Below are 13,927 nucleotides of genomic sequence, written 5' to 3' on the forward strand. Positions count from 1 at the left end.
CCCTACAATTTAACCCCCTCACGTTCCATGAGATAATGGAGACATTCATCATTTAACTAGACCCTTTCCCCTCCCCCTATTTCTCGTGCCTTTGCTTTGGAAATTCATGTCTATCATCAACCCTTTGAGCTCCTGTATGCCTTTGATTTTAGTGTTTTCCCCTGTTTCTCGCTCTGTTTCTATATTATTTGAGTGTCTTCTTCTGTCTATCTTCTTGAAAAGTGCTAAGGCTTCCTTTCTGCACCCCTCAAACTCAACCCCGAACTCTTTGCTCATCTTAGTTATGTTTTGATGAAACCATAGTGATACATCCATCTCCCCGTCACTTTCTTCATCAATTGATTGATAGTTCAGCGGTTCTGCTTCTTCGATGTTCCAGGACTCTTCCTCATTGCAATTTACCAGCTGCATGTTGGACTGTAAATTTTCGGTGCCAGATCTATTTTCATCTTCAATAATTGTTACCGCGTCAACATAATCATCTCTCTCTTCTGTTCCTGTGAATTCCGCTATGTATTTTGATTGAAGTTCTGTACATGGATCAGTGTTAAGTTTGCCATTCTCACTGTCGAAGAAGGTTGTATCTGTGGAGTTTGCTTCAATCTCAACTAGCATGGAATCTGTCTTTGTTGTATCCATGTCTTCTGATTTTTTTAACTCCAGGAATTGGGCCTCATTATAATTTGGGCCTGACCATGGCATCCCATCCTGTGGTCGTGCCTGAGGAATGAGAAAGTGTGTCAGAGAATTTCCCCAATCAGTTTTCCAGGCTCTCTAGTTACTTTGGGACTTTCTGACTGCAATCTAGGTGATAATGCATTTCTCCATGTTGATTTTAGCAAGCTCAATGTTCTGAAAGACTTGGATTTGAGCAGAAATCCAATTTCCTGTCCCCCAGAGAGCATCATACATCTTAAAGGACTTGAAAACTATCACTAACTTCGTGTACAAGGCTAAAATCAATCAGTGAAGTGCCAAATGGTGTCGACATTGTGGATGCAACTGATTGTATATCCTTGGAGAAAGTATGTGGCCTACCTAGTTCATGTGGCGTACTTTACATAAATTGTGCTAATCTGGTTGAGATGGATACTTATTTCAAGTTAGAACCTCTTGAAAATGCTAATGAAGAAATTCTCAGATATTTGAGTCTGTCAAACTTGGAAATAATTTGAAATCTTGCGTTTAGATTAAGATTCGACATTGAGATATTGTTTTCCAATCCTATGGAACTTCCTAAATTTGTCCAAAATGATATGACAAATATACGACGTGTCTCACCTACGAGGCTTTCAGCTCAGGGATTTTACTGCAACGGCATTTTCTCCACATTTTTATTGAGTGAACACATGCCAAGTTGGTTCAACACAAAGTTAAGTGAGCCTTTCCATACATCATATATGTTGCCAGCTAATCATCAAATTTGTGGCTTAAGCTTTTGCTTAGTGTATACATGTTCGGAGAGGAAGGAAATTGTATCCGAGGGATTTTTACCATGCATTTCAATCAATAACTTGTTGCGAAGTATGAAGTGGAAGTACGATCATTTGTTCATAGGTATTCCTGAAGGTGATCAAGAGCGGATGATGTGGTTAAGTTATTGGGCTATTGGGAACTCATTGCAACCCGGTGATAGTATAGAGGTTTCAGCCAGCGTGGGAGACGCTAAAACGCGTTTCAGTATCAAGGAGGTTGGGATGAGAATTATATTCTTGGAAGAACAACAAGAATCAGCTAATTTTGAAATCGAAGAATTTCCAAGTCCATGTCATCAGGATTTGCTCTTTGTTAAGAGTCTTCCGAAAATGATGTGAAAGGTAAGTAATAAATGATTAGTAAGATGTTAGAATAATATATGTTATGTGTTGGTGTCTGATTTCTAACTTTTGGCTTTTGACTTAAAAATCAATCCAAAGAGGCTCTAAATATTTTCATCCTCTTTTAATTTACTCTTTGAAGGTAGTTCTCATCAATTTACTCTTCAAAGATTAATATGACTAATTCTTTGTTAGAAAGTACTTGCACATGCATCAAAGTTGGTTAATTTAAAGTTAGCTGGAAAATTATACACAAATTGAGGTGAGTTAAATTTGTTTCTTTTTCTTTTACTTGAATATTTGCTATGAAAAATATTCACGAATTAAGGTAAAAATGGATGATAAGATCAAATAATTCCAAAACAAAAAAGGTGTCACTTCTAGGGATAATGATGGTGCACAATTTTCATCAATTTCAGCAAAAGAACAAATTCTCTCTCATTACAGTAACTACATTATTTTTCCAGCAAGAGTTTTCTCCTTTTCCGGCGAGGTTTCCTCCGGCAAAGTCTACTTTTTCTTCTTTATTTCTTCTTCTACTTCTTCTTCTTCTTCTTTATTTTTCCGGCGAAGCTCTTTTTTCTCCGGCAAGAGTTTCTTTTATTCTTTACTTTTATCCAGCGAGGTTTCTCCCCAGCGTAAGGCTACTTCTTCTTTATTTTTTTCCGGCGAATTTCTTCCTCGCTTTCTATCTCTCTTGGCGAAGCAGATCTGAACTTCCAGCGGCGTACTGCAGATTCCGGCGGCATACAGTAAATTCCGACAGAGTACAGTAGATTCCGGCGGCGCACAGCAGCTCCAGGTCCTATCGTTCCTCAACTGATCTTCTGTTTAACAGCTCATCTTCTATTGTTTTACTTCTTGACCTCAGTCTATTGTTCTTTTGCACTCTTGTTTATATTTTAGTATCAATTTCTAATTAGTTTGTTTACTGTTCTTCTTCCTTAGTTCTTCCCGTTTCCTTCTTCACTTAGTGTTTGGTGTTCTTGATTTGTCTATTAGCTAGTGTGTGTTGTCTCCATACTATACATTCTATATTGTCAATTAGTTTCTCGTTGCTCGTCTGTAACAAGAATCTGCAGATTCTTACAAATGATAAATTTTCATGTGTTGCTTGTTATCAAGGCAAGTTAATTGCCAGGCCATCATCACTGAAGGTTGACATCGAATCCCCTGATTTTTTAGAACATGTACATGGGGATATATGTGGACCTATTCATCCACTAGGTGGGTTGTTTAGATATTTTATAGTCCTCATAGATGCATCTTCAAGATGGTCTCATGTGTGTCTCTTATCATCTTGCAACCTGGCATTTGCGAAGTTATTGGCACAAATGATAAGATTAAGGGCGCAATTTTTAGATTATCCTATTAAGGCTATTCGCCTCGATAATGCTGTAAAATTTACATCACAAGCTTTTAATTATTATTGCTTATCAATTGGAATAAGAATTGAACATTCTGTTGCTTATGTTCATACTCAAGATGGCCTTGCAGAGTCATTTATTAAGCGCCTACAATTGATAGCAAGACCACTACTTATGAAAACGAAATTGTCCACTACTATTTGGGATCATGTTATCTTACATGCAGCACCACTCGTTCGTCTCAGACCGATTAATTATAATAAATACTCTCTGTCACAATTAGTATTTGGTCATGAGCCAAATATAGCTCATCTATAAATTTTTGATTGTGCGGTTTACGTGCCTGTAGCACCATCACAACGCACTAAGATGGGCCCTCAACGAAGGTTAGGCATATATGTTGGGTTTGACTCACCCTCTATAATTCGCTACCTTGAATCGTTGACCGGAGATTTATTCACTGCTCGATTTGTAGATTGTCGGTTTGATGAAATTAATTTCTCATAATTAGGGGGGGAGTACAAGCAACCCAAAAGGAAAATTGAGTGGAAAGTTTCATCACATTCTCATTTTGATCCACGTGCCCCTATATGTGAGCAGGAGGCAGAAGATCATCCACTTACAGAAAATAGCAAATCAAAATGCCAGATGCATTTATTGATTTGAAACAGATAACTAAGTCACATATCCATGTAGTAAATGTGCCTATCCAGATTGACGTCCCAACAAGACCATCTACTAGTGTCATAGATTCTGAATCTCAAACACGCCTGAAACGTGGTAGACCATTGGGTTCAAAGAATAAAATTCTAGAAAAGAAGCGCAAGAAATGATAAAGATGACACTATAAAAGAAATTCATGAAAAAGTTCAAGATCTGATTAATCCTGATATTCCTGAAGAAATCAGTGTATCCGAGACTCAAGTAAATGAAGAACTTTCAATGAGCTCTATTGGTGATGGGATAAATTTAGATCGATCAAAAATTATTGTGGATAATGTTTTTGCATATAATGTTGCAATTAATCTTATGCAAGACAGCGAGAATCTTGAGTCTAAATCTGTCGAAGAACGTCGACGAAGATGGCAATTCAATCAGAATTAGACTCACTTGAAATTGTCATTCTGGGCTTGTCTGTAATAAATGGACCTTTTGTATCTTTAATGAAGTTTGCTATCTTTAATGCTATGTCTCCCCACCCCCTATTTAATGCATATTCAGGTAGTATAATAACAGATCTATTTCCCCCTTGTACTGTTACAATACTAATGAATCTGCCAAAACTGTTGTGCTTTCTGGAGCAATACAAAACTGCAAATTGTTCATTCATCTTCCATCTTCTCATATGCGTACCGTTATCGCTTGACGCTTCTCGTAGAGCAAAAACGATCCATTCCATGGTTTTCTTGTTGAAAGTGGTTCTGCGCATCAAGTTTCTGCTTCTTTCTACCCATTCGAACCAAGTACCTGACCGCTCTGTGAGCTTTGTTATGTCGTATGACTTAAACTCTACTGCAAAATAGATTCTATACTCCTCTATCCTACAATCTAAGGTGTATGCAATAATCATAGTGGGTGATTATTGTTGGCCTGAAAGAAAAGGGCTTGGATTCCGGCAGGAGCTGCCGGAAAAGTAAGCTTCTACAGTCCTAGAAAGTAGGAAAGAGAAGGTACATTGGTAACCGTGCCTGGGAGAAAAGAAGCAAGTGATTCCACTATTATTAGTAGATGGATATTTCAACGGAATGAGACCAAGAATAAGATCAATTAAAGGCTACCTTTGTAATTTATCCATTCAGCTATATTTATAATTTGGCCATCTAACTCTTTAAGACTAGTTTTGGGGTATTTGGGTCATTTGCTAGTCTAAATACCAACCCTACTGTAAATAGTCTTTATGTCTTCATCTTTAGGGTTAGGTTACAGATTTTGGAAGTTCTCGGAGAGGTTAATGGTGGAATATAATGGTTGATGACGACTCAGGAAGGGGTGTTTCTAAAAGCTACTCCTAGAGATTAGGTTCTCTTTGATGAAGAAAATTAGGGTATTTGATTTATATCAAATGTTCTAATTTGGCATTAGACAAGATATGGCGCAACTTCATATCACCAAGGACATGACCTTAGATAGAAAGGAGTGGAGATCGCGTATTAGGGTAGAAGGCTAGTAAGGGTAGAAGGCTAGCAGGGGTAGATTGTGGTATTGCATTGTGACGGTCTTAGGCCTAGGCATGCCAGCTTAGTTGTGTTGTTACTGCCATCTGACTACCATTTTCTTGCTATTAGTATTGTTCTTGTCTTGTAGAATTTGTAGCGCTTCTTGTTTTAGCCGATATGGTGTGTATATATATATATATATATATATTGTTGCTCTCTCTTTCTTGGGACAGGTACTTTTAAGCCGAGGGTCTTTCGAAAACAGCCTCTCTACCTCCATGAGGTAAAGGTAAGGTCTGCGTACACTTTACCCTCTCCAGACCCCACTTGTGGATTTCACTGGGTATGTTTTTGTTGTTGTTCTAATTTGGCATTAAAGCTGGGTCTGCTCCAAATTCCTTACTTGATTATCTTTGATTTGTTTATCCAATCAGAATTGATGATAGGATAACCTCGCTAAGACTAGTATGGAAAAAAAAAGATGTCTTATATCTCCTTTTCCATCCTTACCTAGCAAAGTGTCACGGACTTAGACTTGGCGGGTCATAACAAAAGACTGTTAAATACTGTGGAATAGTGAACTCACCTCCCCAACATATTCAATAAGAAACTGCCCTTCGTAGACATCCTCAAGCAGCTGCAGGCCGTAACCCTTCTTTCCACATTTGAAGCACTTCAATTTAGCATAGTTACGTTTCTGGAACTGCAAGCAGACATAAATGGAGGATTACACAACCTGCATAATAGAAGCAATATACAATATACTGAGTGTCTTGCAAGTTTAAATACCTGCTGATTCGAACAGCGTTCTCCACATGGACAAGTCCCTCGAACACACTCAACATTGAGCATCCGATTCAGGCATCCATCTCCACATCCCATTCGGCGGTCTGAAGGCGTGCAATGGCAGACCATGATCTAATACAGAAGGATAACAGGGAAATATACAGAAGATAGAGAAGGAAGCAAATCAGATTTTATTACTTTGAACATCTGACATCATAAGTTGATTCAAAAATAGATGATACATAGATTTGTCTGTATGCAAGGAAACAGAAGTACAGATGTTAAAAAACTACAGATTTCTTGAAAGGTGTACAAATGTGTTAAACCTCAGAAGCAGGACCAACTATGACAATGATGTGCACCATATACTTTAGCTTCATGTTAAAAAGGGTCTGGAAAGGCCTATAAAATGTCAATCAAGTATTTAGACACTGTATTGACAACTGGAAAATCTTACTTTCCACCTGCCTAGTAAACAAATGACATGGAGCTGCTGAATCACTAAAGGATCGTTTCAAACAGTAAAAACTTCTGTACAAACTTGAACTTGCTAAAATAATGCTCAGTAATCCTTCTTCTGTGCTACTAGATAATTTTTAAAATGCAAAGAAACCACAACTACTGGTGAAGAGTATAAAACACCTTTTTGATGGAAAGTCCAAACCAGAAAATTGTGTTGCTAAGAAGAAATTAACTCAGGGATCGTTGTTCTTTTCTTTTGGAAGACTAAACTCTTACATTCCAAGGGTGAATCAAGCTACTTTCTTTTAGAAGCTAATTACTGCTCATATCTATTTTTCATGCTGCATTTTAGCCTTAAATCTAATGATAGTGAATTACTGGTAATAGAGAAATTTGCCTTTTGATGACATAATTGAAGGGACACCTAGAAGTACCAGTCTCCCTTGTCAACATGCAATATTCTTAAAGTGAACTAGTCCATACAAGTAATGTCTACAGACCGTGTTAAAACTGTCGGCTTTACAATCTAGTAAACATTGTGGCACCCACTAACCATGACACATCATCGAGTGTATGAGCAATTGACCTCACAATAACAAAGATCCATCGTTTAAAGACAAGGTAATTATTTAAGGAAACCATATACCACACACGGACAACATTCTTTCAAATTATTTACCTAAAATATCTTTACAAGCCAAAAGTATGCTTAAAGCCCAAAATAAGACAACATCAAGGAAAGACAGAAAATGTGTGAAGGAGCACATAATAGACTAGATGGAGAAGAGCTTAAGTAGTTTATAGTTACATTTGACCAAATATTTTTCAAGACGACTTTGACAATGCCAAAAGAAAAGATTGATAGAATTATGTAACGTAGAAAAAAACATTTGATAGCTAATCTGAAGGAATAGACAACTCCAAAGGCCAGAAAATTCCAGAGTGAACAGAAATTATGAGTCAAGCAAGTTACCAATAAGTAATACACATAACTATATGTATTCAAAAACATAACTCCCCAATAATTATTTTAATGGAAACACATAACTATCTTGCCACACCTGGAGAAAAGGGAAATTTTTGTTATTTGTGAAATGGAAACCAGCAGTGACAATGATCCAACTGTCTAAGCATGAAGCAACTTTACTGAATATAAAATTTCTTTTTAAGGAAAGCTTTCCACAGAAAAAGGTGATAGGTTAATCGTTTGATGAATAATAGGGTAAATCCAGCTTTATATTAACCCTTTCCTGATGAATTTTAAGATTTAGAGATCAGTCAAGTCTAAGAACACTGCAACATGGGGCTTATTTTCCTATTATTTTTTATTCAAGATATAGACCCAGATGTATCAGATAACAATGCAAACTGGATAAAGCATTCACCTCATCAATAGTTTGACTTTTGCGGCTACGATGCAGGAATGAGTTTCTCTTAATCAGAGTCCAAGATGATTGAAGGGAAACTGTAATGCAGACATGTATGGAAGATATGCAAATTAGCACAAATTTCTTTAGTGAAAATCTACTCAAAGTCAACATCACCGCTATTCATTACTACAATCATTAAATACCAGGTGCCTTCTTCTGTCCTGATCGATTTGAATTCAAGCGTTTACCGAGGGCATCTTCCTCACCAGAGGCATCTGATATTTCCAGCTCAGCATTAATTTCTGAATTTGATTTTTCTTGTGCAATCGAGCAATCAGCCAAGTCTCTATCCAAATTATCCTTACAAGTCCTTTAATGTTACATGAGATAAATAAGCAACTAACTCTTGGAAACAAACAAACAACATAACATTTGCTTAACCACAATAATCTGCAGATCCATTAGTAAACCTCAAATATTTCAAGAAAAATGCAGTAACTTGTATACCTGAAAGCTATTTACTATGTATTCGTGTTAATAGGTCAAGTTCAGTTTGCAGAAAGCAATCTATGCGCGTTAAAATTAATGTACTTTTTTCTGCAAGCAACATGCTAATATTCTAGCATATAAGAGTTAAAAATCTTAAAAGACAAATAGACAAGTATTAATATGTTTGTAAATAAAGTTGGTTAATGAAAATAACCCTTTCTCTTATTTTATTTTTTATTTTTTATTTTGTATTATTAATTATTGGTGTCCGGACTAGCTTACATGAACCATAACGAATCCACCGAGTAGCCTGTCCAAACACAAGCACAGGTTGCCAGGGTAATGCCCATCAAAGCTAGAGCAGAAAATGGGCTCATATCAAGTTTTTTAGCTGGTATTCAAACTTATACAAAGTTCAAGAGGAGTCTGTCTTAATATATAAGTGGTTAGACACGTATACCTCATAGAAAAGGGCCATTTTTTTCCAATTGGATTAGGTAGAAGAAGAAGCAAGTAGTTAGGTTTTCACTCACATACAGAATCACACATAGCATATAAGCATCAAAGATCTGTATATTGGTCGTGCTAAACAGAATCTTCTGATTAAATTATGGACTCCAAAAAGAGTAGAACTTACAAGAATCACTTTCTCAGCTTCTTTATTTTTTTTTCTAGTAATAAGTGAAGGGTCAAAGATCCGTTTATTAGCTTTCTAACTTAAGCAACACCATATTCCAGGATGCAATTGTGAGCTAGTACAGTTGAGCAACAAAAAATTGCTTCATTAGTTTACAAAGTAAGGGTAAAATCAAAATCCTCTTACAGGAATAAACTTCAAAGAAGCATGGCAGACAACTAATTGGAAGAGCAGAACATCAGCGCATTCATGACGTAGAGGATGGGCAATCACATACCATTTGCAGTTTGTTTCTTCAATTTTATCAGCAAGTACAGAAGCTATACGCCTCCATTTCTGGCAATCATCACACTGCACCCAGGCATTTCTTGGCTGTAAATAAGGCTGACTCACCTCACTCCGCATAATGTCCAAGTCTGAGATGCCTCCACTTAAGGCTTTATTTCTGGATCCAACTTCTCCAAACCCGTATGGTGCTTCATTTTCTAAGACATTAATTTAATATGGTCATTTAATACTACATTGCTTGAGCAGTTTCAAAAATAAATACTACATTGCTTGAGGGTCAGTCCAACATTGAACTCATAAAATTGAATATTACCATGGTTTTTCTTTTGGCAAGGGGGAAGCAGAAGCCTATTCAACTAATCATACCTGTTCCTTGGTGGTGTTTCACCTCAGATAAACTCTTGACTTGGCCATTCTCATATCTCACTTCAAGCTTATTATCAGGCTTTTCTTTGTTTCCCTTCTTTTTAGAAGCACTTCCTCTACTTTTGGATAACTTCGGATTCGTGACCTGTGACCTGCCTTTGCCAGATAAATTTGATCTTTCACTTTTGGTAATATTTTGTCCATCATGAAAGGACACCACTTTTTCAGAAAACTCAGTTTCTGGTGATTTGGTGCCAAAGCTAGAACAAACATTACCCTCTATGCCACTTCCAAGCTTTGAAGTAGCACAGGAGATATTGAACTCTGGCACTCCTGAACAAGGTAACAGTTCCCCTGAAAAAATCTCAGTGCTAGATATGTTGCCTGAGCCAATTCTACCTATTGTTAGAGCAGAAGTATCAGCATAACAAGAGCCACCTCGTACTTTTTCTCCTTGGATGAGTGGCCCAAGTATTTGGGAATTGCTCATACTATCTGGATTAAGCAGATCTTTCGAACCAGAACTGGCTAACTTTGGGAGCCTATCTTTTTTCCTTCCTTTCTTGCTCCTGTCATACACACGCAAACTCAGAACGTCCCCAGGAGCAACTGATGGCCTAGACAAGATTAAATCATTCAACTCTTCTGGGTCTCCCTCAATAATTTGAGTATCCGGAACCAGGTTGATAACTTCTGAGTCAGGCGAAGTTCCAGAATCTGAGCACCTGTTATCAATTGATGTTCCCTCCTGAGAAGGTGACTCATGGTGAAAGTCCGAAAGCTTGTCCACTGGTTCTTGACTGATGTTCTTTCCAGATTGGCATAATTCGGATACAGAAACATACACAGTATCCAAATTTCCGTTGCAACTGGAGAACTGCAGACTGGGCAACCCTGCCTCCAACCGATCATCAAAATTTCTGGCAACATTTGGCAATTCTTTGAATTCTTTTCCAGTAGTACACTGTTTGTCCATGTGATCATTAATATGAGGAACAACATCTATCAGGCAACGTGAACCAAATTTAACTTTCAAGGAGATAGGGCCTGTAGGAATGGAGCTTTTTCCTTTTGATTTCTGTGAGTTTTGACCAGTGTGATTCTTTCCCTGCCTCCCATTTCCCTTACTCTTCTTTGTTGTTTTTGATTTTTTGTGCTCACTTTGAGCTATCTCGAGCACGCCCTTATGTTCAACAGCTTGCACCATATTTCCCAGCAAATGCAAAATAGAAGAACGAACTTGCTTACTAAAATAGCTTCTTCTCTTTCTTGTAATTTGCAAGGAATTGAAATCTATAGATTCTTTCTTAACTGTTTTTTACCTGACACTTCTTGCTGGTACTGTAGCTTGATTATGGTCAACTTAGTGCTGTATCCAGTCCTCCTCCCAGGGGTAAAACACTTACTGGCAGGAAAAATTTACTTTCCAAAGCATCAAACTTTCTACTAGTTTTTTTTTTTACTATATCATTCTTCTTTTGTAAACACGCCTTGGTTATGCTGATCAAGTCAAAAGCAGCAGTGGCGACATCTGTTCCTGAAACATCACATGCAACCATTCCCTGAGACACATAATCGATTTTTATCTTACAGAGATCAGGTGATTGCAAAGAGAAAGATAAATTTTCAGTGGTGCAATTGGGATCCATGACAAATTAACTTTGATGATTGGGCAAGCATATCAACAGTTTTACCTAGCAACACTAGAGGAAGTAGAGAACTCAACAATCATTTGTCCTTATAACCACACAAAAAAACGGTGGCATGTAAAACCCGCAGTAATCTGTGACTGCAAACAGCAGTTAAGTAATCAAATAGGCATTTACAAGCTTTTTTAGAAACCAGACACACGAAAAGGCACTAATGCTCACCCGATCAAAGACAGTAAATTGCAGAGAGACTAATAATCAAATTACCAATCTTTCAACTTGCAAGTGGCATCTATATATTAAGCAATTAAACAGTGCATTATCCAAAATTCTCTTCTCTACCAACAAATTAACAGAAACAACAAAAAGCCCAACTCTTTCAACCCACTTACAGAAGATTTAGCAATTCAACAGTGAACAACCCGACTCTTTCTACAAGCAATTATAGTCAACCTTATCAAAAAAGGGAAAAAAACAAATCACAAGCCAGATATATCCACATACTTGCAGAAGGTTAACCAATTCAATTGCATAACCCCCAAAATTAGGATAAAAAAGAAAAACACCAAATTGCATAAGAAAATAACAAAAAAAAAAAGACAAACCCAACAAAAAATAGATTATTTCTAACTACATTGAGCTTTGTATGTCGTCTGTACGCGTGTGAAGGCAGAAATAAAACACGTCCCTTTTGCACTTGCACCCACAAAAATCCAAAAACGCCAACCAAAAAAAAACCCTAAGCAGCTAATGATTATCCAACCCATCAAAACACTAAATTAAAAGCTGCAACGCCAATGCCGATACATACACACATACAAATAAACCACCCACCATTGACACCCAAAAAAATTTCAAAAAATCAGGAAAAAAAAGCTCAACTTAAAACCAGAGATCATACACGGAGAAGATGACTAACCCGTTGAGAAAAAAAAATCAATAGAGAAAGAGGTTGAAGAATGGTCAATAGCAAATTCAAGGAATTTTAGAGAGAAATTAATTGTTTTTTTTTTCGTTTTTCTGGGTTGGTGCAGAAAGAGAAAGTAAGGAATCGCTTGGCGGTGTCTCCAAACGGTTTTTATGGAAAATGGAAAAGGGATCCGACCGTACCAAATTCTAATTTCTATTTATTGTGAATTGTATGATTATCAACTTTATCAATTACCGCTCGATCGGTTTGAAGAATAAGGAATAACTAATTTTAAAATTAAATTTTAAATAAATTTATTTTATATTTGATTGAAATAAAATTATTGAATAACTCATCTTGAAGTTAACTATCTTAGAATTATAATATTATTTTTATTTTATATTGAGGATGGAATAATTAATCTCAAAATAGCATTAAACTACCATCTAATAATAATTAACTAATCTCTATTTTTTATTTACGATTTAACGTTTAGAATTCTCGTAGTTTTTTTTTCAAATAATTTTCTAGTTCACTTTCGCTCACACCAATAATTCTATCAAACTAGTTAAGTATTTACATATGTGTATCACATTAGTTTAATAATAAATATATATATTTAATAAATAAATTATTATGTGTACATTTTATATTAAGGATAAAACTTTTTAAAAAATAAAGTAAATTCTTAAAATAAAAAATATACTAAAAGATGTGGTTCTCTTTAATTATATGTATGTTTCTCTATATGTGGTCAGACCAATCCCATTTATCCTGATTTGATCCGAACAGACCTGGTCCAATGGAAAGGGAAAGCGGAACGAAAAGAGAGTTTCATGCGAGAAGATAGGCGAGACTCTTCAGCCTTTCTCCGATTATGTTTCTTTGTAAAATAAAAAGACATATCCCTCTTGAATGTCTCTTTGCAAGTGAATTTGATTTTAACAATTAGGGGTGGGCATAAAATACCGAAAACCGAATTACTGAATCGAACCGGCTATTTCGGTATTTCGATATTCGGTAATTCGGTATTTCGGTTCGGTATTCGGTACCGAAATTGATATTTCGGTATTTCGGTATTCGGGATTTCCCGAATACCGAACTTTTTTTTTATTTTTTTTTTATTATTATTTTTACAAAAAAACTGGAAAAAAAATTACCAAAAAATAAGAGTATAGTAAGAGGAAACTATCTCATTTTTTCATTTTCCTTACCATTTTCATTTCAACTTTCCCACGTTTACCGTATATTATATCATTATATGCACACTTACACGTACATTATGGATAACTGCTAAAATTTAATTCATGTACATGTAAAAATTATAAATTCTAATTTCAAATTTATGCAATTGATTAAGAATTCTAATTTCACTTTGCATGATTCCCACGTTAGTTATCTACATAAATTGTTTGGTAGTTACATTGAAAACGAAAGATTCCAACTCTTTCATATCTTTGCAGGAACTAATTAATAATTAGTGCAGTGATGTAGAGTTTTTGGATAATTCAAAGAAAAACATATGTATAAAAATTATGTATGATATATTAGAGATTTTTGTTTTCACTCTTTTTCATTATTTTTATTACATGGTAATATTTTTTTTATTCCGTATCGATTCATAAATTAT

General features: G+C 36.0%; 1 protein-coding gene across 2 annotated transcripts in view; it reads right to left on the reverse strand.

Annotated features, from left to right (window-relative positions):
- The window catches only part of LOC129903115 (histone-lysine N-methyltransferase ASHH2-like), a 33,511-nt gene extending 21,025 nt beyond the window's left edge, over positions 1-12,486 (reverse strand). The window contains exons 1-7 of one of the 2 annotated variants that reach the window (XM_055978609.1): positions 12,307-12,486; positions 9,739-11,275; positions 9,362-9,569; positions 8,162-8,328; positions 7,974-8,053; positions 6,130-6,258; positions 5,927-6,043 (exon numbers count right to left, since the gene is read on the reverse strand). In XM_055978609.1, coding sequence (XP_055834584.1) covers positions 5,927-6,043; positions 6,130-6,258; positions 7,974-8,053; positions 8,162-8,328; positions 9,362-9,569; positions 9,739-10,945 — 1,908 coding nt within the window. In that variant the 5' untranslated portion in view covers positions 10,946-11,275; positions 12,307-12,486. Of the gene's footprint in view, positions 1-5,926; positions 6,044-6,129; positions 6,259-7,973; positions 8,054-8,161; positions 8,329-9,361; positions 9,570-9,738; positions 11,276-11,432; positions 11,455-12,306 lie in introns of those variants that run through there. The other variant, XM_055978610.1, reaches the window with a different exon arrangement.
- Positions 12,487-13,927: the final 1,441 nt, after the last annotated feature.

This window comes from Solanum dulcamara, chromosome 9 (genome assembly GCF_947179165.1).
Source record: "Solanum dulcamara chromosome 9, daSolDulc1.2, whole genome shotgun sequence".
Lineage (NCBI taxonomy): Eukaryota > Viridiplantae > Streptophyta > Magnoliopsida > Solanales > Solanaceae > Solanum > Solanum dulcamara.